This window comes from Candida jiufengensis (genome assembly GCF_024610255.1).
Source record: "Candida jiufengensis strain CBS 10846 chromosome Unknown scaffold7, whole genome shotgun sequence".
Lineage (NCBI taxonomy): Eukaryota > Fungi > Ascomycota > Pichiomycetes > Serinales > Debaryomycetaceae > Lodderomyces > Lodderomyces jiufengensis.
Genome location: NW_026261556.1, coordinates 768,698 through 794,431, shown reverse-complemented (window position 1 = coordinate 794,431; position 25,734 = coordinate 768,698). Strand labels below are relative to the sequence as shown.

The 25,734-nt window shown below is 29.1% G+C and overlaps 10 protein-coding genes across 10 annotated transcripts; 5 read left to right on the top strand and 5 right to left on the bottom strand. All coding sequences in view use genetic code 12, as the record gives it.

Moving 5' to 3' along the window:
- Nucleotides 1-740: 740 nt before the first annotated feature.
- Nucleotides 741-4,199, top strand: CCC2 (Cu(2+)-transporting P-type ATPase; the record flags this gene model as incomplete). The annotated part of the gene is made up of 1 exon (XM_051766928.1): nt 741-4,199. The coding sequence occupies one exon, from the start codon at nt 741-743 to the stop codon at nt 4,197-4,199; it is 3,459 nt and encodes a 1,152-aa protein (XP_051622173.1).
- Nucleotides 4,200-4,716: 517 nt separating this feature from the next.
- Nucleotides 4,717-11,916, top strand: KGF54_000958 (uncharacterized protein; the record flags this gene model as incomplete). The annotated part of the gene is made up of 1 exon (XM_051766927.1): nt 4,717-11,916. The coding sequence occupies one exon, from the start codon at nt 4,717-4,719 to the stop codon at nt 11,914-11,916; it is 7,200 nt and encodes a 2,399-aa protein (XP_051622172.1).
- A 630-nt stretch (nt 11,917-12,546) lies between these two features.
- PGA58 (Pga58p) lies at nt 12,547-12,810 on the bottom strand (the record flags this gene model as incomplete). Its single annotated transcript, XM_051766926.1, has 1 exon — nt 12,547-12,810. The coding sequence occupies one exon, from the start codon at nt 12,808-12,810 to the stop codon at nt 12,547-12,549; it is 264 nt and encodes an 87-aa protein (XP_051622171.1).
- A 1,739-nt stretch (nt 12,811-14,549) lies between these two features.
- MTR10 (Mtr10p) lies at nt 14,550-17,432 on the bottom strand (the record flags this gene model as incomplete). Its single annotated transcript, XM_051766925.1, has 1 exon — nt 14,550-17,432. The coding sequence occupies one exon, from the start codon at nt 17,430-17,432 to the stop codon at nt 14,550-14,552; it is 2,883 nt and encodes a 960-aa protein (XP_051622170.1).
- A 972-nt stretch (nt 17,433-18,404) lies between these two features.
- Nucleotides 18,405-18,977, top strand: GUK1 (guanylate kinase; the record flags this gene model as incomplete). The annotated part of the gene is made up of 1 exon (XM_051766924.1): nt 18,405-18,977. One exon carries the CDS (start codon nt 18,405-18,407, stop codon nt 18,975-18,977), a length of 573 nt encoding a protein of 190 aa, XP_051622169.1.
- A 940-nt stretch (nt 18,978-19,917) lies between these two features.
- On the bottom strand, nt 19,918-20,549 carry KGF54_000954 (uncharacterized protein; the record flags this gene model as incomplete). The annotated part of the gene is made up of 2 exons (XM_051766923.1): nt 19,918-20,387; nt 20,519-20,549. 2 exons carry the CDS (start codon nt 20,547-20,549, stop codon nt 19,918-19,920), a joined length of 501 nt encoding a protein of 166 aa, XP_051622168.1.
- A 323-nt stretch (nt 20,550-20,872) lies between these two features.
- Nucleotides 20,873-23,116, bottom strand: BUD7 (exomer complex subunit; the record flags this gene model as incomplete). Its single annotated transcript, XM_051766922.1, has 1 exon — nt 20,873-23,116. One exon carries the CDS (start codon nt 23,114-23,116, stop codon nt 20,873-20,875), a length of 2,244 nt encoding a protein of 747 aa, XP_051622167.1.
- A 312-nt stretch (nt 23,117-23,428) lies between these two features.
- On the bottom strand, nt 23,429-24,028 carry KGF54_000952 (chromatin modification protein; the record flags this gene model as incomplete). The annotated part of the gene is made up of 1 exon (XM_051766921.1): nt 23,429-24,028. The coding sequence occupies one exon, from the start codon at nt 24,026-24,028 to the stop codon at nt 23,429-23,431; it is 600 nt and encodes a 199-aa protein (XP_051622166.1).
- A 159-nt stretch (nt 24,029-24,187) lies between these two features.
- Nucleotides 24,188-25,117, top strand: KGF54_000951 (thiamine diphosphokinase; the record flags this gene model as incomplete). The annotated part of the gene is made up of 1 exon (XM_051766920.1): nt 24,188-25,117. The coding sequence occupies one exon, from the start codon at nt 24,188-24,190 to the stop codon at nt 25,115-25,117; it is 930 nt and encodes a 309-aa protein (XP_051622165.1).
- Nucleotides 25,118-25,300: 183 nt separating this feature from the next.
- KGF54_000950 (mitochondrial 37S ribosomal protein mS38) lies at nt 25,301-25,717 on the top strand (the record flags this gene model as incomplete). The annotated part of the gene is made up of 1 exon (XM_051766919.1): nt 25,301-25,717. The coding sequence occupies one exon, from the start codon at nt 25,301-25,303 to the stop codon at nt 25,715-25,717; it is 417 nt and encodes a 138-aa protein (XP_051622164.1).
- Nucleotides 25,718-25,734: the final 17 nt, after the last annotated feature.

The following is a 25,734-nucleotide window of genomic DNA, read 5'->3' as shown; positions in this document are numbered from 1 at the left end:
TTTTCTTATTTTATTCTTCATAGAACAAGAATAAGAGTACGAATAAAAATACTAAAATGAAATATGATTTAATTAATATGATTCAATAAACCATTATTTATAGTTGGTGATAGTAAGTATCCAAAACCAACGATCAAAATAAAACCAATTATCATATAATTGAAATAAATTGAATATCCGATTTATAAAACTAATGTTTTTTAATCCAATCATATTTTAATATTATTATTAATTGTGTTTAGTAATTAATAGTATGTAGATTAAATAGATAATAAAAATTTATTATAGTACTGTATATAAATAAAATGTATTAATATGTTTAATCTTAAAGATCTAATTAATAATATTGTATATATTTAAATATTACGATTTTATTGTAAAACTCTTGAAAAAAACAACTATTTTATATGATGACTTCTGAAACTAGTTTGCTTCAACCAGCCGTTGTGGATTATGATAAATAAACATATTATATATTATTGTAATACAATTATTAATCAGGTTATTTAAAAGACATCATTTAATAATATTCTAGAAAGTAACACAAAAGCTTATTTAAATTTATTTTTTTTTATTTAATTTTTTTTTTTTTTTTTACAACCGAAATTTTATTTTTCTATTTAAAATTAAATCCTTTTTAATTTATTTTTACAACCAAATATTTTCATAAAATTAAAAAGACAACCAACAATTTTGAAAAGTAATTTGATATTAAATATTCAAACATAAAATAATAATAAATGTCAACACAAGATGAAGTTATATATAAATTATCAAATAAACCTAAGGAAGAAGATTTAAATAAAATTAAAAATATATTTAATACAAATTATAAAAATTTAATTACTTATAGAATTAATAATCAAGATTTATATATAAGATCAGATCAATTAAATAATATAAATGAATTACAAATACTAAAAGAACTTGAAGATATAGGATTAACAAATATTCAAATATGTTCATCGACAATACCAACTATTCAAACATCAGTATCTATTCAAGGAATGACATGTGGAGCTTGTTCTGCAAGTATAACAGAATCTTTAGAATCACAACCTGGTATAACAAAAGCATCTATATCATTAGTTACTGAAAATGGATCAATAACTCATTCAAAAAATTTTCCACTAGATCAAATAATATCAATAATAGAAGATTGTGGATTTGATGCACAATTGAATAAAATACCTCACTCAATTTTAAAACCCACCACAACAAAATTACTACAAACTACTATCGGAATATCAGGGATGACTTGTGGAGCTTGTTCCAGTTCTATAACGAATGCATTAGAAAATCTAGAAGGGGTTACTTATGTATCTGTATCACTAATAACTGAAGAAGCATTAGTTAAACATACATCTTTAATATCAACAAGTCAATTAAAAGAAGTTATAGAAGATTGTGGATTTGACGTAACGTCTATACGGAGTGTTGATATAGATGACAATTTCAGTAGTTCAAACGAAGATAACATCGAAGAAGAGGAAGTTAATTTGAAAATTGTTGGAATACATTCGGAGATGGATTTACATGACTTAAAATATAATATTGAAGCATTGATACAAAGTTTTCCTGGCATTAAAGATTACAATTTAACACTACTAGGAAATGATCTAAAGGAATCTGCGCAAGACTTAATTATAGAAAATGATAATGATGTTAAAGAATTAACTAGTGAATTGAATTTCATTTATGACTCTAAATCTATTGGTATAAGAGATATAGTTGATGGGCTTAACAACATTAATGATGATATAGAATTTTTTGTATTTAATTCCGTTGATCAATCATCAGCTTCACAATTAAATTTACTTTCAAAAGTTAAAGATATAAAATATTGGACAAATATTTTTTTACAAAGTTTGATACTAGGAGTGCCAGTAATAATATTAGTACATACTGAAAAAACTCAATTTTGGAAAAATTTAGTAATATTTAAAGGGTTGTATGTAGTTACATTAATTGAATTAGTCATTTCAACATATGTTCAATTTCATTTAGGTCAAACTTTTATTAAAAAGTTTGCATCATTTTTGAGAAAAAATTTCAAAGGTGCATCAATGGATGTATTGGTTTGTATATCAACAATGGTAACTTATATTTTTTCATTAACTTCAATAATATTAAGTGTTTGGAATGGTAGAACTGAAAATCCACCAAAAGTGTTATTTGATACTTTAGTAATGTTAGTATGCTTTGTTTCATTTGGTAAATTATTGGAAAATAAGGCTAAAGGTGCAACTTCAACTGCATTATCAAGTTTATTATCATTGACTCCTTCGATGTGTACAATTATTGATGATCCAATGAATTATAGTAGTTCAGATTCCGAAAATGAAAAATCAAATAAATTCACTCAAGATTTTAAAACAAGAAATATTTCAATTGATTTAGTACAACCTAACGATGTAGCTATAGTTTTACCGGGTGGGAAAGTACCAGCAGATGGTGTCTTGGTGTTTGGAGAATCAGAAATAGATGAAAGTTTAATTACTGGTGAACCATTACCGGTATATAAATCAAAGGGTGATCCAGTTATTGGAGGATCAATGAATGGACCTCATTTAATACACATGAAAGTTACCAAAACTGGTAAAAAATCTCAATTACATCAAATTATAAATTTAGTTAAAGAATCACAAGTTAATAAAGCACCAGTCCAAAGATTTTCCGATTATATTGCTGCGAGATTTGTACCATCAGTTATGTTATTATCAATTATAACTTTTATTATTTGGTCAATTATTTGTTATAATATTCATCCTGATGGTTTACCAATGATTTTTAAACTGAATGAAAATGGTAAATTATTTGTTTGCTTACAAATCGCTATATCAGTTGTTGTTGTTGCATGTCCATGTGCATTAGGTTTAGCTGCTCCAACAGCTGTAATGGTTGGTACTGGAGTTGGTGCATTAAATGGTGTATTAATAAAAGGTGCAGATATCTTGGAAAAAACAACTTCAATTAATATTATTTTATTTGATAAAACTGGGACTTTGACTACTGGTGAAATGTCATTAGTTCAATACAAGGCAGAATTAAAAGAATCAGAATTAACTGAGTCAGATTGGTGGAAATTAATTGGATCTGTTGAATGTAATTCAGAACATCCTGTTGGTAAAGCTTTAACCAAACTGGCTAAATCTAAATTAGGTTTAACTTTTGAAGAAGATACTTTTGACACAGATATTGAATCTTTGAATGTATTGATTGGATCAGGTATCGAGGCCACAATCACGATAAAATCAAGGAAATATGATGTGAACATAGGTAACATTAAGATGATTGGAGATAGATTTGAGAATTTATTACCAGAAATTAATCATTCAAGCTCAAGCAATACAGTTGTTTATGTAGTCATTGATGATAAATATTCTGGGTTGGTTGAATTATCTGACTCATTAAAAGAAGGATCTCGTGAAGTTATAGAATATCTCAGAAATGTTGAAGGATATATCATTGGAATGGTAACTGGTGATAATAAAGGATCAGCTTTAAAAATAGGTAAAGAAGTTGGTATATTTGAAGAAAATATATTCTATGAAGTTTCACCAATACACAAAGATAAAGTCATAACTGAATTAAAAGAAAGATATGGATCAAATGCTGGAATTGCTTTTATTGGAGATGGAATAAACGATGCACCAGCGTTAGCAAAAGCAGATGTCGGAATGGCAATAAGTTCAGGTACTGATATTGCAATAGAAAGTGCAGATATTGTATTAATTGGGAATAATAAACATAATCAAACAGATTTACATGGAGTTATAAATGCATTGAAAATTTCAAACAAAACTTTTGCAAGGATTAAATTAAATTTCATATGGGCAGTTATTTACAATTTATTCATGTTACCTTTCGCAATGGGATGTTTTTTACCTTTCAATTTAATGTTACCACCAGTTGCTGCAAGTATTGCAATGATGATCAGTTCAATTAGTGTTGTTTTAAGTTCATTACAATTAAAATGGTGGAAACCACCAATAATTCATGAAAAGAAATCAATGAGTGATTTAGAGAATGGTGAAATTATTAATGATTTTAATTTGAAAAATGGAAGTATTGAAGAATTTAGTAGGTTTAAGAGAAAATCAAAAATTTGGAATTTCAATTGGAAATTTAATAGAAGAGGAAGAACAAGATTAACTACTAGAAATCAAAATTATGAATTGGTTTCTGGAAATTTTTAAAAATTTCAAAAAATCAATTACCTAACATACGTTGCTATAAGACTATTTTTATTTCTTTATTTAATGACTAATTTTCAATTAATACATATTTTAATTAATTAGTATCAGTTTGGTTAAATGTAAAATTTCTTATACTTCTGTATAAAATTAGTTGCAAAATTTATAAACTTCCTCAAAATCAAAATAGATATTACACAAAATCAACAAAATTTACGAGGTTCAATATGGGAATACAAGATTTCAATCTCTTCCAATTTCCATCAACAAGAATTCAAGTAAAGAAAGAAGAAGAACAAATTCCCCATTAATCCTAAAGATGAATGTTTCTCACATTTACATTTTCTTTTCTTGTACTTGAACACTTATTCAAAATTAAGGAAATTATGCTCAAAATGGTAAGGTTGATTCAATTTCATATATAAGAATGATGGTTTTCCCAAGGTCCATGCTACTATGTATGGTCCCCTTTTTTTCCTTTCTCCTCTCCAAGGTTTTAGCTAACAAATAATAAAGCGAAATGAAGTTATTAAATTTATTAGTTGTTGCTACCGTTGCTAATTCATTAGCAATCAACAATCATCATCATAAGGATGATAATAAAGATACAAGGTTAATTAAACAACATCATAAATCTTTTAAATTAAAATTACCATTTATTAAATCAAAATCTAATGGAGAAGAAGAACATTGGTCAATTGAAGAACAAAATGCTGAAATTTCAATGAATCAAAATCTTAATTCAAAATTAAGATTTGAAGATAGTGATGATGAAGATCCTTTAGATACTGTAACTGTTGTTGCAACTCCTGTTGAAAATGATCCTACTTTTAATGCTGAATTTAAAACTCCAAAAGGTGGATTTGTTGATATGTTCTGGCAATTATTAACTATTGGTAAAGATTTAACTATGGAAAAGATTAATATCTTAAAGGATATTTTATTAATGTTGGATAAAATTAAACATTTGAAAGAAGATGGTATCGATCATTCAGTTATTAAAGCTAATAGTAAACATGGACAAACTTCAATTGATGGTTCAAAACAAATTCAAAATATTCCAAAATCTCATCATCAATTTAAAAGAGAAGAATCTGCTGAAAAACAACCTGAATCTAAAGAATCTGAATCAAAAGATGCAGAATCAAAAGATGCAGCTACTCCAAAGGAAGAAGATTTGAGCAATTTAATTGGTTTAGATAAATTGAAAGGTATGTTTAAAAAAGGTGATAAAAAAGATAAAGATCATAAAGATAGCAAAGATGATGAAAGTGAATGTGATACTGATGATGAAGCTGAACAAAGACAAAAAGATTATGCCAATGGATATAATAAAGGTTGGGATTCATCTAATAAATATAATACCAATAAGAATTATGGTGTCAATAAAGGTGTTAATTGGAACAATCCAAACTACAATAACCCAAATTATAATTATGGTAAAAACTATGATCCAAATTTTAATTATGGTAAGAATTATAATCCAAACTATAATCCAAATTATAACACTGGAAAGAATTATAATCCAAATTATCCAAACAATCCAAACTATAATTATGGTAAAAATTATAACCCAAATTATAACACTGGTAAAAACTACAACCCAAATTATCCTGGTAAAAACTATAATCCAAATTATAACCCAAATTATAATCCAAATTATAACTACGGTAAAAACTATAATCCAAATTATAATTACGGTACAAATAAAGGATATAATCCAAACTATAATTATGGTAAAAACGTTAATCCAAACTACAACCCAAATTATAACCCAAATTACAATCCAAACTATAACCCAACTTATAAAAAACAATATGGATCAGATTCAGATTGTGATGATGATAATGTTAAAAAGGGGTATGGTTACACCAATACTAAATCTTCAACAACTTATTATGGTGGAAAAAGTGGTTTAACTAGAAGATCTGTTGGTGATCATCAAAATGTGAAATTTGATCATGGAAAAGATGGTCATGGTAATTGGGATCATTTTGAACATGGTAAAGGTAAAGGTGGTCAACAACATCATGATTTAAAAGATCATCATGATGGAAAAGATCATGGAAAAGATCACGGTAAAGATCATCACGATGGAAAACATTTAGGTGGTAAAGATCATCACGATGGTAAAGATCACGGTAAAGATCATCACGACGGAAAAGACCACGGTAAGGATCATCATGACGGTAAAGATCATGGTAAAGATCATCATGATGGAAAACATTTAGGTGGTAAAGAGCATCATGATGGAAAAGATCACGGTAAAGATCATCATGATGGAAAAGATCACGGTAAAGATCATCATGATGGAAAAGATCACGGTAAAGAACATCATGATGGAAAAGATCACGGTAAAGATCATCACGATGGAAAAAATCACGATAAAGATCATCACGATGGAAAAGATCACGGTAAAGATCATCACGATGGAAAACATTTAGGTGGTAAAGATCATCACGATGGAAAAGCTTCAACTCCTGCTCCAAAAAAAGTTGCTCCAGCTCCAACATCAGCTCCAACTCCAACTCCAACTCCAACTCCAACTCCAACTCCAACTCCAACTCCAACTCCAACCCCAACTCCAACTCCAACTCCAGTTCCATTACCAACTCCAAAGAAAGATCATGGAAAAGATCATCATGACGGAAAACATTTAGGTGGTAAAGATCATCACGATGGAAAAGATCACGGTAAAGATCATCATGATGGAAAACATTTAGGTGGTAAAGATCATCACGATGGAAAAGATCATGGCAAAGATCATCACGATGGAAAAGATCATAGAAAAGATCATCATGATGGAAAAGATCACGGCAAAGATCATCATGATGGAAAAGATCACGGTAAAGATCATGATGATGGAAAAGATCATGGCAAAGATCATCACGATGGAAAAAAATTAGGTGGCCATAAACATCATGATTTTAAAGAACATCAAGATTTTAAAGATCATCATGATTTAAAAGATCATCATGACGGAAAACATTTAGGTGGTAAAGATCATCACGACGGAAAACATTTAGGTGGAAAAGATCATCACGATGGAAAAGGTCATGAAGAAGAAGACTGTGACGAATTTGAACTTGGTCAAAAACACGATCAAAAAAAAGGTCATGACGGTGAACAACATAAAATTTCCAAACGTGAACTTGTCATGAGAGATTTAAGTAAATTAAAAAACTTGATGGGTGGCAAAAAAGGTGGAAGCAAAGCACCTGAACCTGCAAAAGAAGCTAAACCCACAAAAGAAGCTAAACCTGCACCAGCTAAACCATCAACCAAACCTACACCAGCTAAACCTGCACCTAAACCTACACCAGCTAAACCTGCACCTAAACCTTCTAAAGAAGCTGAACCTGAACCAGAAACTGAACCAGAAAGAGAATATGAAGTTATAGTCAAACCTAAAAAACCCGAAAGCAAACCTGCTGAAGAGGAACCAGAAGAAGACGATTGTCCTGAAGAACCAAAACCTGAACCTAAACCTGAAAAGGAACCAGAAATTGTTTGTGTAGAAGTTGAAGAATCAGAAGGAGAAGAAGAACTTGCTCCAGTTAAACCTGCTCCAACTAAAGCTGCTCCAACTAAAGCTGCTCCAACTAAGGCTGCTCCAACTAAGGCTGCTCCAACTAAGGCTGCTCCAACCAAACCTGCTCCAACTAAACCTGCTCCAACTAAACCTGCTCCTACAAAAGCTGCTCCAACTAAGGTTGCTCCGACAAAAGCTGCTCCAACTAAAGCTGCTCCAACTAAAGCTGCTCCAACTAAGGCTGCTCCGACCAAAGCTGCTCCAACAAGAAAACCTGCTGTGATCAAAGAAGTTTATATCAAAGAACCAGTAGAAGAAGCTCCATCAAAAGAAGCCCCAGCCAAAGAAGCTCCTAAAAAAGAAATTCCAGCCAAAGAAATTCCATCAAAAGAGATTCCATCAAAAGAAATTCCATCAAAAGAAGAAAAAGGTGGTAAATCTGGTGGCGGTATGAAGGACAAATTAAAAGGTTTATTTTCTAAAGGTGGTATGGGTGGTAAAATGAATATGGGTAATTTAAAATCTAAATTTTCTAAAGGAGGTAAAGGTGGTGACAAAGAAGTTGTTCCAACCAAGGCTGGTCCTGCTGCTCCTGCTGCCACTGTCACCAAAGTTATTGTTAAGGTTGAAGAATGTGAAGAAACTGAAGAAGCTGAAGCTCCTGCTGTTGAATGCCCAGAAGAAGAACATAACGAAGGAAAAAATGGAAAATCTGGTAAAAAAGGTAAAAGGGATTTAGAATATGAGATTGCACATGAAAACAAATTCATCAAATTTGGTGGAGGTGGAAGTCAAAAAGGCGGTAATAAAAATTCTGGAAAATCTAGTAATAAATCTGGTGGAAAAAACCAAGGTGGTAAGGGAAATAATAAAGGAGGAAAAAATTTTCAGCAAGATGACGACGATTCATGTTCTGATGATGAAGATGAAGATGACTGGAGCAATTCAAAAGGAGGTGCTGGAGGCGGCGGTAAGAAAGAAATGTTGAAGCAGAAATTAGGAGGAATGAAAAGTAAAATGATGGGCGGTAAATCAAAACTTTTAGATAAATTCAAGAAAGGTAAAGGTGGTAAAGGTGGTCAAGATCAAGGAAAAGGTAAAGGTGGTGGTAAAGGTACTGGTAAGAGTACTGGTAAAAGTGTTAATAAAGTTAATACCAAGGAGACTTATAACGATGATAGCGACACCGATTGTGATGATGATGGATGGGAAGTAGATAATAAATACTCATCAGGGAAAGATACCGGAAAAGATTTCAATACTGGTAAAGGATTTGACACTGGAAAAGGATTCAACTCTGGTAAGGGATCTAATATCAATACTGGAAAGGGTAAAACATCAACTATCTCAACAAAAGGTTTAACTTACACTAAAGGTACAACAAGTAAAAGTATTAGTAAAGGCAAAAGAGAAGATTACGCAGGGAGGACTAGCAACGTAGACGGATTTGTCAGTAATGACAGAGATGATGGTTACTACGATCAACAATTTTTTGCTCAAAGTTTAGATAAAAGTGATTCCGCTGAAGATTTATTATTAAAAGTGTTTTTTTTATTAAAACAATCTGATTTGATTAATGATATTATAAGATTGTCCTTAACAGATAGAGAAGTCAGAAAAATATTCATTGATACTGCCATTTTATTATTGAATTCTAAAACAGTTCCATGGGAAGATGTATTTTTAGGTATTAACAATCATGGTCTCAATCTTGATTCGGAAAAACTATCTACAATAGATCCAAAAGTTAGCAAAGGTGTAGCTGCATTTGTTTTAGAAGTTATTCCTAGTTTATTGAAAAAGGGTTCTTTGACTTCTGCTGAAGTGATTGATAGATTACAATATGATGATATTCAATTCATTCCTGAACCACCTATTCACAAGGGAGGTAACAGGCATTCAAAAATTCAACCTTTTCCAACAACTCATTCTAAAATTATTCCTGTCCCAACAACTCATTCAGTAATTCAACCTGTTCCAACAACTCATCCAAAGATTCAACCACTAGGTCATTCTCATGGCTTGCGTTCGGGTACCCATGACGCTTCACATCTTGAGACTGAAAAAAGTCGTCATGAAGAACATCATTTCATAAAATTTCGTAATAGGACTTTAGATCATGAGATTGATCAACATGAAGCTAAAAATAAAGACATTGAAAAAGAAAGTCACAAAACCAGTGAACATGGTGGTAAATTTAAGGATGATGATAGAGAAAGTAAATATTATGATACTGAAAGAGATCGTCATGAACAAATAAGAACTCATGATAAGGTCCATGAAGGTGATAAATATGAATTTAGAAAAGAGCATCACAAAGAAAATCATCACCAGGAGGTTGATGGCCAAGGTGAACAACGAGAGGAGCATCATGAAAGCAATCATAAGGAGTTGAAAAAAGATAAATTTGATCAAGAATTTCATTTAAAGAACAATGTAAAAGGTCATTTAATTTTAAAAAGACATGAATTAGATCAATTTGAAAAAGAAAGTCACAAGAATGAGAAGAATTTACATGATTTAGAACATCATGAGTTGACTACAGATAATGATTCACATCATGAATATGATTTACATGAGCATGATCACAATGCTTTGCTGAAGGATACTTACGAAAAAAATCATCATGAAAAAGATGAAAATTATAAAAAGCAACATAACCAAAAGAAAGTTTATGAAAAAAGCAAAGATCATCATGAAAAAGATCTCCACCAAAAGGATCATACACCAAAAAATCAAGATGAAAAAGATTTACATGAATTAGCTGATATTGAGATTGAAAACAATTTTGATCAAGATTACTTTCATGAGATTGAACATAGAAGAAAAAGACATGAACTTGAACATTATGAAGAAGATACTCATAAAAATAAAACTGAGCACAATGAATCTTACTCCTTTGAAGAATATAGTGATTCCTTGTATCATAATGGTAAAAGTAAATATCAGATCTATGAGCATTCAGCTGATAAAGACGAACATTCAGTTGATCATCTCGAAAAAGATAGGGGTGACTTTGATTTTGATAAAGAATTTCATGAAGTAGATGAAGTTGAAAAACAAAAAGAGAAACATAAAAACTATCTCCATGATTTTGAACATAAAAGAAAAAGACATGAAGTGGAACGTTTTGAAGAAAATTCACAAAAGGCAAAATTAGAGCATTATGAACAAGATTTGCATGAAAATTATAAGGATGAATGGACTCATCGTGAGAATGATCAGAGTAGTGACATTGATCGTGAAAAAACTAATGAAAGCCATCAGTTGGATCATCATGAAGAAAATCATCAAGACGGAGTTGATCACGAAAAAGATAATCATGAGCATGGAAAATCTGATAAGGCTGAATCAACACAAAAGAGTCATAAGCATGAAATTGAACATGGTAAGCATGAATTAGAGCATCATGAATTAGATTACAATAAAGATTTCAATAAGCATCATAAATCTGATCATACAGAAACTATCAATGACAATGGATTTTTAGATAGTAAAGCACATCATAAAGAAGAAGATCATACTTCAAATCATGAGAAACACAAGATTGACCATAAAGAAGAAGATTATAAAGATGATATAGATTGGAAAAAAGTATCTCATTCACATGATGAAAAAGAAAAACAAAAAGATCGTCATAAAGATTATTATAAGGAGTTTGATCATACTGATTCTAAAGATAAAAGAGATGTTCCAGTTAAAGTTGATAAACCTATTAAAGGGAAAGAATTACAAGAACCTGTCAAAGTTGATAGAATAGCTAAAAGTAAAGAGTTACATGAAACAGATGATCATGCAAATGAAAAAGAGAAGGATAAATACTTAAAAGATCAAGTTTATGGAGGTGAACGTCATTATAAAGAACATTATGAAAAAAATCATCATGAAACTGATCGCTATGAAGCTTCACCAGGTAGAGAACATTATGAAAAAGAATTAAATCAGAAAGAAGAACATGCAAAAGAAAATCATGAAAAAGGGCCTCAAATACATGAAGAATATGCAAAGAATCGCTCAAAACAAGTTGATACCAAGGTGCTAGATCAAAAGTCAAGTGTCAATCAAGATCATTTGGTAACTGGATCAGGTTCAAAAGTTAATGCTCCCCCTGCTCAACTTTCAAGTTCCAAGGTTAACGCTGCTGTTCAACCATCAATTCAAGTTGTTCCAGCAGCTGGAGGCCCATAATTTTTGTTTCCCACGAGTTGGAAATGGAGAGGTATAGTCTTGTAAGTCTATATAAGAGGTGGTTATAATATATTCTAAAAAAAAAAAAACAAAAAAAATAACATTGAATGAATTAATGGTGTTGGTTTCATTTAACTCATTCATTTTATATGATCATTCGTTCGATTTAAATTTATCAATTCGTTATTTATTATTTTTTTATTACATTTTTTTATATTCCCATTACAGTACACTTTTTTTCAAGGATATGGTTTGTTTTATTTTTCAAATTCACAAAAGTTTAGTTTATTTTCTTCATTTATTTAAATTTTATTTATATATTTTGTTTATTTCAGTTTTTAATTTATTTTATGGTTTTATTTTATTTCGAAATTTATAAAGTTGTAGAGAGATTGATTTCTTACATTACAATTATTTGAACTTTGAATATTGACTGAAATATTAAACCATTAAAATACCTTATATAAATATATAATCTAAAATTAAATACCGAATATTGATTCTTTTACTTTTAAAGAATATGCAAAAATGAAATCATGAATTTATTAGATTGTGAGTACTAATATCAAATTAATACTTATGAAAAAAAACCTCTAGAAACATTTAAATAATTTTATCATAAAATTAAATTTATAATAATAAAGCAGCAACAGCAACTGCACCGGCACCGTAAGCAACGTTTTTAACACCAGCACCTTCAAAAGTTGAAACACCAATTGGGATTGAGTTGTTAGCAGCTGATGAAGATTGTAATAATGAAGAAGCTGGACATTCAGTTTTTTCTGGACCACATGAAGTAATAGTAACTAAAGTTTCTGATTCAACAGTGACGGTTGAAACATCAGCAGCGACAAATGAGGCGATTAAAGCGAAAGTAATAGTTGAAAATTGCATTGTTGAATAAATTATAAACGAAAGACTGATAGTTGGAAATTAGAATTTGTTGATGATTAAAAAAGAAAAATATTTTATGAATATGGAGAATATCATTGATTTATATATTATTTGAAAATCCAAAAATTTTACCAATTAATTTGCCCAAATCACAAAATATTTCTCTTAATGAGATTAAAATTAAAATTTTGCAATCAATTAATGAAACATTACACAAACTTAATATTTTGACGTAAATATTACTTAAGACGAGACACGTTAAATCGAACCATACGTTTGTTGTTTACATTGATAATAAAGACTATATTGCAAAAATTTGACGATCAAAACCCTATTGCACATTCTTGTTGTCGTATGATTACATCAAAATGCAATCAGTAAATTTACTGACTTTGTTGCATTAGGGCGTAAAATTTTATACGATGACTGATTAATCTTCAAACCAAAACAAATTTTTATAACACTAATTTCAATATTTCCTTATTATGTTTAATCTGTGATTCATAATTTTTATTCTGTTTAAATTGGTTCAGCAATTACTTGAAAAAAGACCTCAAATATATTTTGCGTTTTACCTATCCCAAGAAAATTTTTTTCAACTTTTTTTGAAAATAATATTGGTACCTTAAAAACACGACGTAAGAAAAATAAGAGTAGCCAACACTAATAATGACACTAAAACCATTTTTAGTAAAAATCTTTCCAAAATAAGATTTAGTTCAATGTAAAAACGTCAAAACTGATTTAGAAGGTCTAAATTAATTAATTATCAAAAGTAATCTTCTTCCTATCATCGGATCAATTAATTGGATATCTTGTTTCTTTAGATCTGTAGCTGATTTGAAAAATCTGTAAGCAATAAAATTATTTTAAACTTTGCTGTTTTTTAACATACTCTTGACATTCCTGACTTGAAAACCTGCACCCTAAAAGAGCTGAAAAAACCGGTTACTTATGGTAACCTAGTGATTAATTTCAGATCAAATCTAGATTAAGTAGAAACTTAGAAAGAATTAGCCCCATGAAATAGTTGCAAACTACTAATTTTGTGTAATGAAGGATTTCGCGCTAGCTTGAAGATATTCGCCCCATATTTACACGGTATTTTTTACTCGGAGTAAACAAGACAAAAGACTTTGGATGATTCAAAAGAAAATTTTGTACTAATGTTGCTATTTGCTGAGCGGTCATGAAAAATTGATGCCGTATAGCGACGGAGATTCTAATTTTGGAGTCGTTTAAGATAAGAATGTACAACATTTAAGATATAGATATAAAATCTTTTAGTATTGTGTTTCAAATTTTCTGATTTCTATTGTTCTTTTAAATATAAACAAACAAAATTTCTTATTTACTTCAAACTGTAACAGACGAAAATGCAATTTTTTCAATCCATCACAACTGTCGCGCTAATCATTTTGCTTTAATAATTAGTTATCTCAAAGTCACAATAGATATTGATACAATCTGTCTGTTTTTATTTCCTCACCCAACGTATTACTCTGTGAGAGTCTCTTTAAACAAATTAGATGAGGTTTTTTTAAATCAGATGGTACAAAATATACGTTGTAGAGTTTATTTGTTTTGACTAAATTTTGACGGTAAAACTAAATGATACACAAATAAGAGTTACACGATGAAAGACCAGTTGCTTTCATTTCGCAATAGTACCACTAAAAATATGTACAAACAATAGAACTCATAGATTTTCATAATACATGATTATTTAGAGTATTTACTTAAATAGTCCTAGTTACATTTTTTCTTGAATACCAACCAATAAAATCTTTCAAAGCACTTCTTACTCTTCGATTATCTTTATTTTGTAATGCAATACTAACAGTTTGAATTAATCTATTAGTTTCTCCGTCATGAATATTTGGTAAATTTATAACAACCTCATTTAACCAACCAACTGCTACTTCAATATTTGGACATACTACCAAGATTTTTAAAATTAAATCACTTGCATCTTGTTGAATGTCATTATGGAATTTGAAAATTAATCCATGAATTATACATTTTAACAACTCGAATCCATGATTTTTTTGGATCAAAAATTCCTTTATACAATTTTTCAAAGGTTCTGTATCCTTATCTTCAAATAATGAAATTGGTGGATGTTCTAAACCCCATGATACTAAATCAATATTAAAATGAATACATGATATTATTGGATTATATTCATCCAATTTAGTTAAGGTTATAATAGTTGCTTGATAAACTTGATCTAAAAATTCTGAATTTGGAATAATTTCAAATGGATAAAACATTAATAAATCATTTAACATTCTATAAAAATCTTCAATTACATCTGGAATTTGTTTAACATTATTATTAGAATCTAAATTTTTAATTTGTTGGAAAAAGGTTTGGCATTGATGTATTGAAAATTCTAAAACTGCTTGAGTAATTTCCTTTGAGTTTACATCTTCATCCCCGTAAACTCTAATAACAACTCCTGAAACCCATAAGTAACAACCAAATTGAGTTTGTTGATATCCTTGATGTAAAATTTCTGCAAATTGCGGTAAGATTGAATTTAAATATGAACTAAATGATAACATTGCGCTTTTTAATAATTTCATACATTTTTCACTAATTTTAATTGATGATGCTCTTTTATGTAATATTGATGTTATTGATGGCCAGATTTTTTCTATAAATAAAGTAGCCACTGGATATGTTGGTTTATCAAATTCATTAATTTTCAAGACATCAATGAAAATAGTTATGGTTTCAATTTGTTCTGAAATTTGAGTATTTAATTCATCTGAATTATCATTTTTGGCATTTAAGTCATTAATAGAATTTAAAGTTGGTTCCAAAAACATTTCAGAAGTTTTATACAAATTATCTTCCGGTACTTTTGCAACAACGTGAGCTAACCCATCAATCAATTCATAACTTGATTCTAGATCAATTTGAGATCTAACTTGGCCATAAAGTAAATACAATTGTTCTAAATAATTTACTAACAATTCTGAACAATCTTGACAAAAATACATTAAAGCGTGTGAGGTAGCCATCATTATATCATTATTATTGTTTGCCACTTCAAACCCTTTTGTTATGTAATTCAATTGTGGTTCTAAAAATTCTGGATGTTTAGCAGTCCATTCAGTGTATCTTCCTAATACCAAAGTAGCTGCATATCTGACTTTTGGATGCTCTGGTAATCTTACTAAGTATGACATTATAGTAGGTAGTATGGTTTTCTCTTTTGTTGATACTTCTTTTGCCATAGTTCTCATCGAGAATAAAGGTGCTTCCAAGTATTGCCAATTACCTGAAGAATTTGATAATATGGATTGAATTTGTTCAAATGGAACTTGTAATGCCTTGGTCGCACCAACGACTGCACAACAATCTTTTAATACATCTCCCATTTCATACCTGAATTCTTTAAATTTATCTTCTTGTTCTTTGTCACCATTGAATAAATCATTATCATTCTCAGCAATTGGATAAGTTAAATGTTTGATGACTACTGAAATTAATTGTAAATAAACATCTCCGAGTACAGCTCTTGCCTCTTCAAATTTAGGTAATACAATTAATTGTTTTAATAAATACCAAAATTGAAAAGTATATTTCACAACATCTAAATCCTCATCATATTTACAACAATTTAAAAGTATTTCAACTAATGGTTTAAAATGTTTTGGATTTTTTGCAATTAATGCATGCCATGATTCACCACATTCAACATATAATCTAGTTAATCCATCCATTTTTTCTGGATCTTCCAAGTTTTCTTGATTTGATTGCATAAATGAATTTAATTGTAATATTTGTTGATATAATGCATCTATTATTTCATAATTATCTATATCTCTTGTTTCACGAATTATTGTAACTAAACATTCAATACCTTTATCAAAAGTGGCATCATTTGACAAACTTTGAAATACTAATGATGTTAATGAATGAACTGTTAAAATTTGATCAATTGGGCATTCTGTAATCCAACTATTTAATGCATCCAATATAGCTGAGTTTAATTGTTGGTCATTCTTAGTATTCCCTTCGGCCAAATTTTTCAAAACTCCAATTACGAGTTCCACTTGGTTGGTTATTAATTCTTGAGATCTTTTATTATATTCTTCATCAGTTAAATGACTTTTTTTAACATCTGAGATTTCTTCTGGTAAAACTTTTAAAAATTCCAATAAAACCAAAATTAATTCATTTGTTGATAAGATTGATATGATTTCATTGATTGCGTCACTCCAAGATAAGTATTGTAATGCTAATTGTGATAATGCTATTGATAATTGAGTACGTATTAGTTTATCTTGAGGTGCGTTGTATAATGTAAGCAATTGTATGACTGAGTTTTTCAAATCATTATAGTTTTGAACTTGTATTTGTGATAATAAATCATATATGATTTTCGATCTTAAAGTTTGTGCTGCAAATATTTGTAATTGTTGTTGTTGTGGATCATTATTGTTTGATTTATTTTGAAGTATTTGATGAGTTAAGTTCCATGCTTCATTTGATTTTTGAAAAGTTTCTAAGTAATTCGTTGCTTTTGCTTTCTCCTCTCTTGGAGCATTTGAATACATCGTAGTTAATGCATGACTCAATTGCTGTAGTGCCTGATCTTGTGATGACATTTAGAAAATTATTTTTGTAAGTTTTGATAAGTTGATTTGGCGACCAAAATTGATTTCAGTTAAAGAACCTAAATGAAAAAAATTATATAGAACACTTAATATAATTTTGTGAAAGTCACACGACTCTCAATTAGTATAATAATTGTGTATTAAGCATTAATCAAAGGTGGTTCATAAGCTTGGGTGTAATGATCCATTATATCCACTAAGGTGTTGTATTTGCTGTTGCTAAGAGTTCAACTTGGTGCTAGTATTTGGTAATTATACAGTATTCATTCCTTTAACCTAACTAATAATTTTGTTAAATTTGGTATCAAATTGGTTGCAAAAAATTAAAGAATAGACAATCAATTTTACAAAATCTACTCTCATCAAAATAATTCAATTCGCTGATGATATTAAAGGTCACAAATGGTCAAATGGGAACCACCTAAGCATTCATCTACTTTAAATTTCCTCATAAATTATTTACATGTTTAGTCTTAGATTTTACTAATTGTATAGAAATGCTGCGTTTCACCTGATTCTTAGGATATACAACTTAAGAAAATTTTATTTCATCAACCAATTTGAAGTTACTAAAATGCTTGGTCTGATGTTTAGTTTTTAGTTGTCATAGTGTTTTCTAAGTGATTTATGATTCACTATCAAATGGGTATCTACAAACTTCATTCAATATCAACTTAATTTACGAATATAACACGTCTAAATCTTATTTCATTATTTTATTTAATTATTTAAATCGTGGATCAAAATTTCTTTTTTCATCAATTTTCAGTTACACAACCACAAACAAAAACAAAAAAAAAAAAATTTTATAAATAATTTAAATTTATATTTTGAGAAATGTTTCAAAATTGGACCTTTAATCACTCAGTAACCATTTGATATCTATTCAAATTGATTTCAAAGTCAAGAATAAGTCAATCGTTTCGTTACATACCAAGTTTTTCCAATTCATTTTACCGTAAAATGTCAACATCAACAACCACTAGACCAATTGTTATTTCAGGACCTTCAGGGACTGGTAAATCAACTTTATTGAAAAAATTATTTGCTGAATATCCAAATAAATTTGGTTTTTCAGTATCAAATACAACTAGAAAACCAAGAGAAGGGGAAGTAAACGGTAAAGATTATCATTTTGTAACAGTTGATGAATTTAAAGATTTAATTGCACATAATAAATTTATTGAATGGGCTCAATTTTCAGGAAATTATTATGGTACAACTATAAAAGCAGTTAAAGATGTTGCAGATACTGGTAAAATTTGTTTGTTGGATATTGATATGCAAGGTGTAAAATCTGTTAAAAATACTGATTTAAATGCAAAATACCTTTTCATAAGTCCTCCTTCTATAAAAGAATTAAGAGAAAGATTAGAAGGTAGAGGTACTGAGACCAAGGAAAGTTTAGAAAAAAGATTGGATGCAGCTACTAATGAAATGGAATATGCTGAAACTGGTGCTCATGATTTAATAATAGTTAATGATGATTTAGATAAAGCTTATATTGAATTTAAAAATTTTATTTTAGATCAATAGGTATTTTAAACATTTTAGCTTAAGAGAGTATAGAGACGTAATGAATGATTAATTGACACATATAGATAGGAAATTTACTACTTGACTCTACTTTTCTTAAAGAAGTTCTTTATAAGTGATAAGACCCGAGTTGGTTTAAAAGTTTATGTTCAGATACACTATATATTCCCAAGCCTAGCTTTATAATACAGAAGACAAATGTTAGACTCCGATAGTGCTAATCAAAATAGTTATAATTCCCCTCCTTTTAAATATAAGTTTTTAAATCAATATTAGTAAGAGAAAAATAATTTGGGTGCAAAAAAAGTCCGATCACGAGATATGATTTATTCCAAATACAATAAAATTTTGGGATTTTTAAAATACTTTTATTCCGTACTTTTTTTCTTTAATCCTCAGTCATTATTACTTATAGAATTAATTTACCAAAACGTAATCATAATTATTTTACTTTAGATTATGTCACATCCATCACAACCAGCAATAAATAGATTGTCAATGATTCTGACACATTTAGATCAATTTACAAAATTTAAAAAATTACCAAGTTTCCCATATTTATCACAAGAGGAAAGAAATATTTATTTCAAAAATAGAGTTTTTAGAAACATACCGAGATAAATTAGCAGTAAGTGCATTAAGTTTGTGAGACTATTTTTTGCCTTATTCCAAAGATAGTTTTAGTTCAGTTCATGTTTTTTGAAATATTAGTAAAGTTGGTATTGGGGTTAAAGAGATGTTTACAGGTAATTTATAGATTGATACATTAAATTTAAGTTAGGCAAAATAAAACTTAGGTATAAAGCTTAGACAAGGGCCTTAAAAAATCAAGGCAACTTCCAGCCATCAAACTTACAAATAGTAAAGGTATCAAATGCTATATAGACTTGTCATTATATATATACAGATATAGACAGAATGGTACAAATCCAAACTAAAACTATTCATCATCATTACTAGTACTAAAGATATCCTTCTTCTGATTTGCAAATTTAGATTTTTCAACCAATTTATCTTTCTCTTCATCAAATCCCTGTTTAGCTAAATCTCTCAACTCTTTTCTTGATTCTTCAACTCTTTGTTTTCTAGCTTGTATTACAGCATCTCTTCTCTCCAATTCTTCAATCCATAATTTCTCTCTTTGTTTAGCTTTTTCCCTTAATTTTTCTTCCTTAGTCTTTTTTTGTTCCATTGTACTAGCAGTTGTACCCAAAGTCATACCCCCTACAACCAATGCAATTAAAGTAGCCATTTGAAATCCAATTCTATATCTAAAATATTTTTGAGTTTTTAGTTTTTCACCTCGTTTCATTGATCTTGCTGCTAATATTACTGCTCCTGCTGTTAAAATTGATCCAATAGGAACTAATGGTTGTTGTTTTGATTTTTCCCACATTTTATCTATAAGATCTGGTTCTCTTTGGAAAGTAAGTTAGTATATTGTAAACATGGTCATCTTTGAATGTTCCCCAGATTTTGACAATCTTTTTGGTATGTCATATTTAAGAATTTCCTAGTAATATTTACATACTCTTCTTCACCAAATGCAATAGATGATGGAAGCGACGTCATTTTGTAAGTGTTTGATTTGTAATATGAGTATATTGAGTAGGTAAAACCTAGTATTTTTATTAAAAGTTAATAATAGATAAGAAGTTGTAAATTATTAAATCGTTTGATTCTATTGATCACAATACTAAACTTATTTTATTTACAGTAATAAAATTATGCGCACTTCGGGTATATAATGGTGATGTAATTAATTTTATTTCTATTTAGGTGGAATCAAATTTACCTAAATGATTTACAGAATAATTGATGAAAGAGTCCATGATTAAGAGTTTAATCAATAATTTTACAAATACCGATTAAAAAATACCATAATTTTTCTTTTATTATTCATCAGCGTTTGACAAATTATATAATTTAATATAATCAGAATCAAAGTCTTTCATCATTGAAATAATTCCATGATTCACAAAATGATCATTATTACTAGAATCTTTTGAGCTTTCTCTAGTTGAAGAATCTTTGTTTCCTGAACCGGGTAATTTAGTTTCATTATATAATGCAGTTATTGAACTTTCGATTTTTACTGATCCCTCCCATGCAACTAAATCACTCAAACTTAACAATAAAAATGGTGAGAAATCCAGGTACCATCTATGATTCCAAACTAATAATTTGACAATACTTTCCAATATTTTTTCATTTAGTTGATTCATTAATTTCTGATAATTTTGTATAAAATTTGCATTATTTGATGAAGTTGTTGTATTTTTGGTTAATAATTTATTTCTTTCTTTTAGGTAATATTTTAACATTTCTCTTTGAGATTTTGCTGAAAATCTACCACTTAATGCATTTGCAAATGCTATTGATCCTTCTTTAAAATGTTTTAATCTATAGGCTATAGATCCTAATATTTCCCATTCTAATGTTGTCTTTTTGTATTCCATTTGTTGTGCTTGGAAGTGTACTGATTCTGCTTGCCACATTGTGAAGGCTCTTAAATCTTCATATAATAACATAAATAAATTATCTAACCATCTTTCACATAATCTCTTTTTTCTAAATTCATCATCATAATCGATTTCACCATCTGTTGGTACAACTGAATCACCTGCTAATGTTGCAGCATCAATGTTTTTTTGACTTGGTGATTTAATTGCAATTGTTGAGTCAACATCACTTTCTACTATTGATGAATTATTTACATTAACTGAAGACTGTGTGGAATTTTTTCTTAAATGACCATTCGACGTTTTTTTATCTTTTCTGTATTCTTCTTCCATTACAAATACTTTTGCACGATATTTTAATAATTGTTCCCAACCAGTCTTATTTACAATTTCAGTTAATAAATCATAAGCTTTTGCATATGTTGTTTTTAAATTTGCTGCTGGTAAGTTTGATAATTGTGGATCCAAATTTCTATGTTCAAAACTTATATCATTACTTTGTAAATTGGATACTTCATCTAATGTAACGTCCATTGGGGAAGGTAAATGTAAGTCATCATGAGATCTTATAGGGACAACTCTTTTCAATTGGTATTTTTCTTTGTGTGAGTTCATTGGACATGAATTTAATGTCAATAATGCATTTTCAAAATCTCCTAACTTCGTGTAACATTTGACTAAAACTGACCAAGTTGAATAATCCGACGGTGATGACTTTACAGCTTGTTTAGCTAATTCTAATGCCATATCTGGTTTCTTTTTATCTAGACAATACTCAGCTTGTAATATTAAAGTATTTGAATCTCTCTTATTATCTTGAATTCCTTTATACAATGTTTTGACAGCTTCAATTTCATCTTGTTTTAATAATTGTAAATGAGCAATAATCGATATAACACTTGGATCAATTTTATATATACGGTCCATGATTTCTAAGCCTCTATCGTAAGACTGAGTTAACTGTATTACTTTTAAAAATCCATCAACAAGATAATTATTAACTAAAGTTGGTTGTGGAATATCAACAGTACATCCTAATTTTGAACCTTGGAAAAATAATTCTTCGAATCCAATTAAAAAATTGTTTAATAACTCTTTTGAAACTATACCATTATTAAAAGGATTAATCTTTCTTATTTCAACAACTCCCCCAACTTTGTTTACATCATCTCCATCTTCACTTTCTAATACTGCTCTAATAATAGAAGTTATAAAAGTTTCAGTCCAGAATCTATCCAATTGTTCTTCATTTAATTTATCCCGAATCATTTTACCATCTTGATTTATAATTTGAATTTCAAATTTCCCTGGAATATGAACAGTAACTCTCATATCCACTTTACTAAATGAATTAAAACTGCAATAAGTCAATTGAGGAACTTTCCAATGTTTTTTTTCACCAAACCAATATTGAGATTTTGAAGTCATTAAATTTGCTAAACTTTGTAAATGTGCTGCTATTGAAGCAATTGATGAAGTATCAACTCCTGTAAAATATAAAAAAGTACCTATTTCTCCATTTTCTCTCTTGGTGTTAATTGAATGTTTATAAATATTACATAAATCTGGTGGTCCTAATTCAATAAATTGTTGAAGTCTCGCTGTTCTTTCTACAAGACTTGCCCCAGGATAATCTTCTTTTACTTCAGGAATTGAACCTAATGATGGAGGTAGCATTAAATCGCTTGATTTAATTATATGTTAGGCTGATTAGGTAAACGTTCCTCAAAAAATAGATTAAATTTGATTGATAATACTTAGACTATAAAATAATATAATATATATATTTTTTTATTGCGTTGTTGTTGATTTCGTAAATTATAATTTTTGGAAATTTTTCAGTTTTTTCATAGCCATATTTTTTAGAAGTTTCAAAGATAGAGATAAAGTAATTCATACTTTAAAAATAACGACTTATAGAGTAAAGTAGTGATCAACGAGAGCAGTAAGCTATAATATCACAATTTGTATATCACTAACATATCAGTTCTATTTAGTTTTTGATTTTTTCTTTTGATGTTGACCATTATTTTCTTCTTTTTCATTAACATCAGGTTCATCATAAATAGTATCCCAATCTCTTGCAGTTAAACAATATTTTTCTGGAGGTAAATTCAATCCCCATTTTGGTATAACAGGAGGTAAAGGTTTTGAATTTCTTTCTTGTGCTAATTCCAACATTAATTCTTTTGGTGGTACTGGTTTAAATTGATAATTACTTCTTGCTGCAATGGCTAATCTTATATCATCTGTATTTACTGTTGTATTTGTGTTGGAATTTATATTTGAATTTGTTGATGGTTTTGAATGATCATTATATATTAGAGCATCTTTTAAAATTGATTTTGTATATCTATGAGCAAAATCCATTAATTGCAATGGGACATGGTCTTGATAATTTTGTATACCTTGAGTAGCAAATATTAGATGAAGTAATCGTACATCTCTTGGTACTATTTCTTTTTTCTCTATTGTTGGTTGTGATTGTTGTTGTGGTTGTTGAGATGATGATTTTGGTGGTTCGTTGGGTTGAGCTGAACTTGATGCTTGTGATAGCGGAGCTGCCTCAGCAGTGGGTTCTGCACTCATTTCGAAGAATTTACTCGATGATTGAGACTAATCTTAACAAAGTTGTTTATCTGATAATTGTTTGTTGTAAAATATGTGTGATTTATTTTGTGTAAAATTATACAGTACAATATATTTTCTTAGAATTCAATTATTATTATTCACTTAATTATATTTATCATGTCAAAGGAGGCTAAACTTAAAGAAGAGGTCACTGAAAGATTAGATACAGTAGAGGTAAAGCCACCACCAAGTACAACTTCACATCATATAATTGAACCCTTTGCATATCTAACATCTACAACAACTGAAGCAAAATATAAAAATGTACTTCTTATCTTGAATCAATCTTTTTCAATTGATTTGTTTAGTATATGGAGACATTGCGAATTGGTAGTATGTGCCGATGGAGGAGCTAATAGATTATATAATTTTTTTAAAGACGAAACATTGAGGTCGAAATACATACCCAACTATATAGTTGGAGACTTTGATTCCTTGACCGATAATGTCAAAGAATACTACAAAGCAAAAGGAGCTAAAATAATACCGCAAAAAACTCAGTATAGCACAGACTTTCAAAAAGCAATAAAATGTATACAGTTGCATTATTTGTTGGAGAAAGACAACCAAGATTGGCCAGAAATAAATGATGATAGTGGTTTAGATGAAACTTGGGAAAAAGTGTTTCATGCTAAAAGCGACATAGACATTAGAGTATATGCTTTATCAGCAATAGGTGGCAGATTTGATCAAACGATCCAATCAATTAACCAATTATATATCTTACACCAACAAGAACCAAATTTACAATTATTTTTCATAACAGAATTTGATATATTATTTTTATTATATAAAGGTACTAATTATGTTAAATATCCTTCAAGATCAATATTTTATCGACCCAAAGATTCAATACCTACTTGTGGATTACTTCCCTTAAGTGATAGATCGGTGGTGTTGAGTAGTGATGGTTTGAAATATGATGTTAAAAATTGGACTAGTAAAATGACTGGTAATGTCAGTTCTTCAAATAGAGTTAGTGGTGAAGATGGATTTATAGTGACATGTTCGGATGATATTTTGATCAATATTGAAATAGATTTATAGACGTTTATAAAAAATAGACAAAATTTAGAGGTCTCAGTATGTGTAGGTCGACTTCGTATGGTTCAAAGTATTTGGTACGATTTGGTAGCTTCGATTGTTACTATTTAATTTTTTATAAGATTTCACAAATTTTTCAATTTTTCAAATCATTAAAAACTGGAGCTAATCAATTCACTTACAACGATGTTTAGACAGCTAACGAGGTTATCGCCTTTCAAAAACATAAATAAATTAGTCACATTAAGAAATGCATCAACATATATCCCACAAAAGTCATCAATACTATCCTCAATACCTCCATTAACATCATCAATACAACAACCAACAATCTTATCAACATCACAATTCACACCATTATCATTATTGCAAACACCAACAACCTCCAGAATACCGATCCAAGTCAATGTTGAAATAATTGGAGATAATTCAAAGGGAAGTGAAGAATTTAGATTTGAGATATTGGGAGAAGATGGAGAAATTTTTGATAATACTTTATATACTGATTCTGTTTTACGTAAAAGAAGATTAAAGATGAAAAAACATAAACATAAAAAGAGAAGAAAAGCTCAACGTGCTTTAAGAAAGAGATTAGGTAAATAGATTGAAGTCATTCGGGT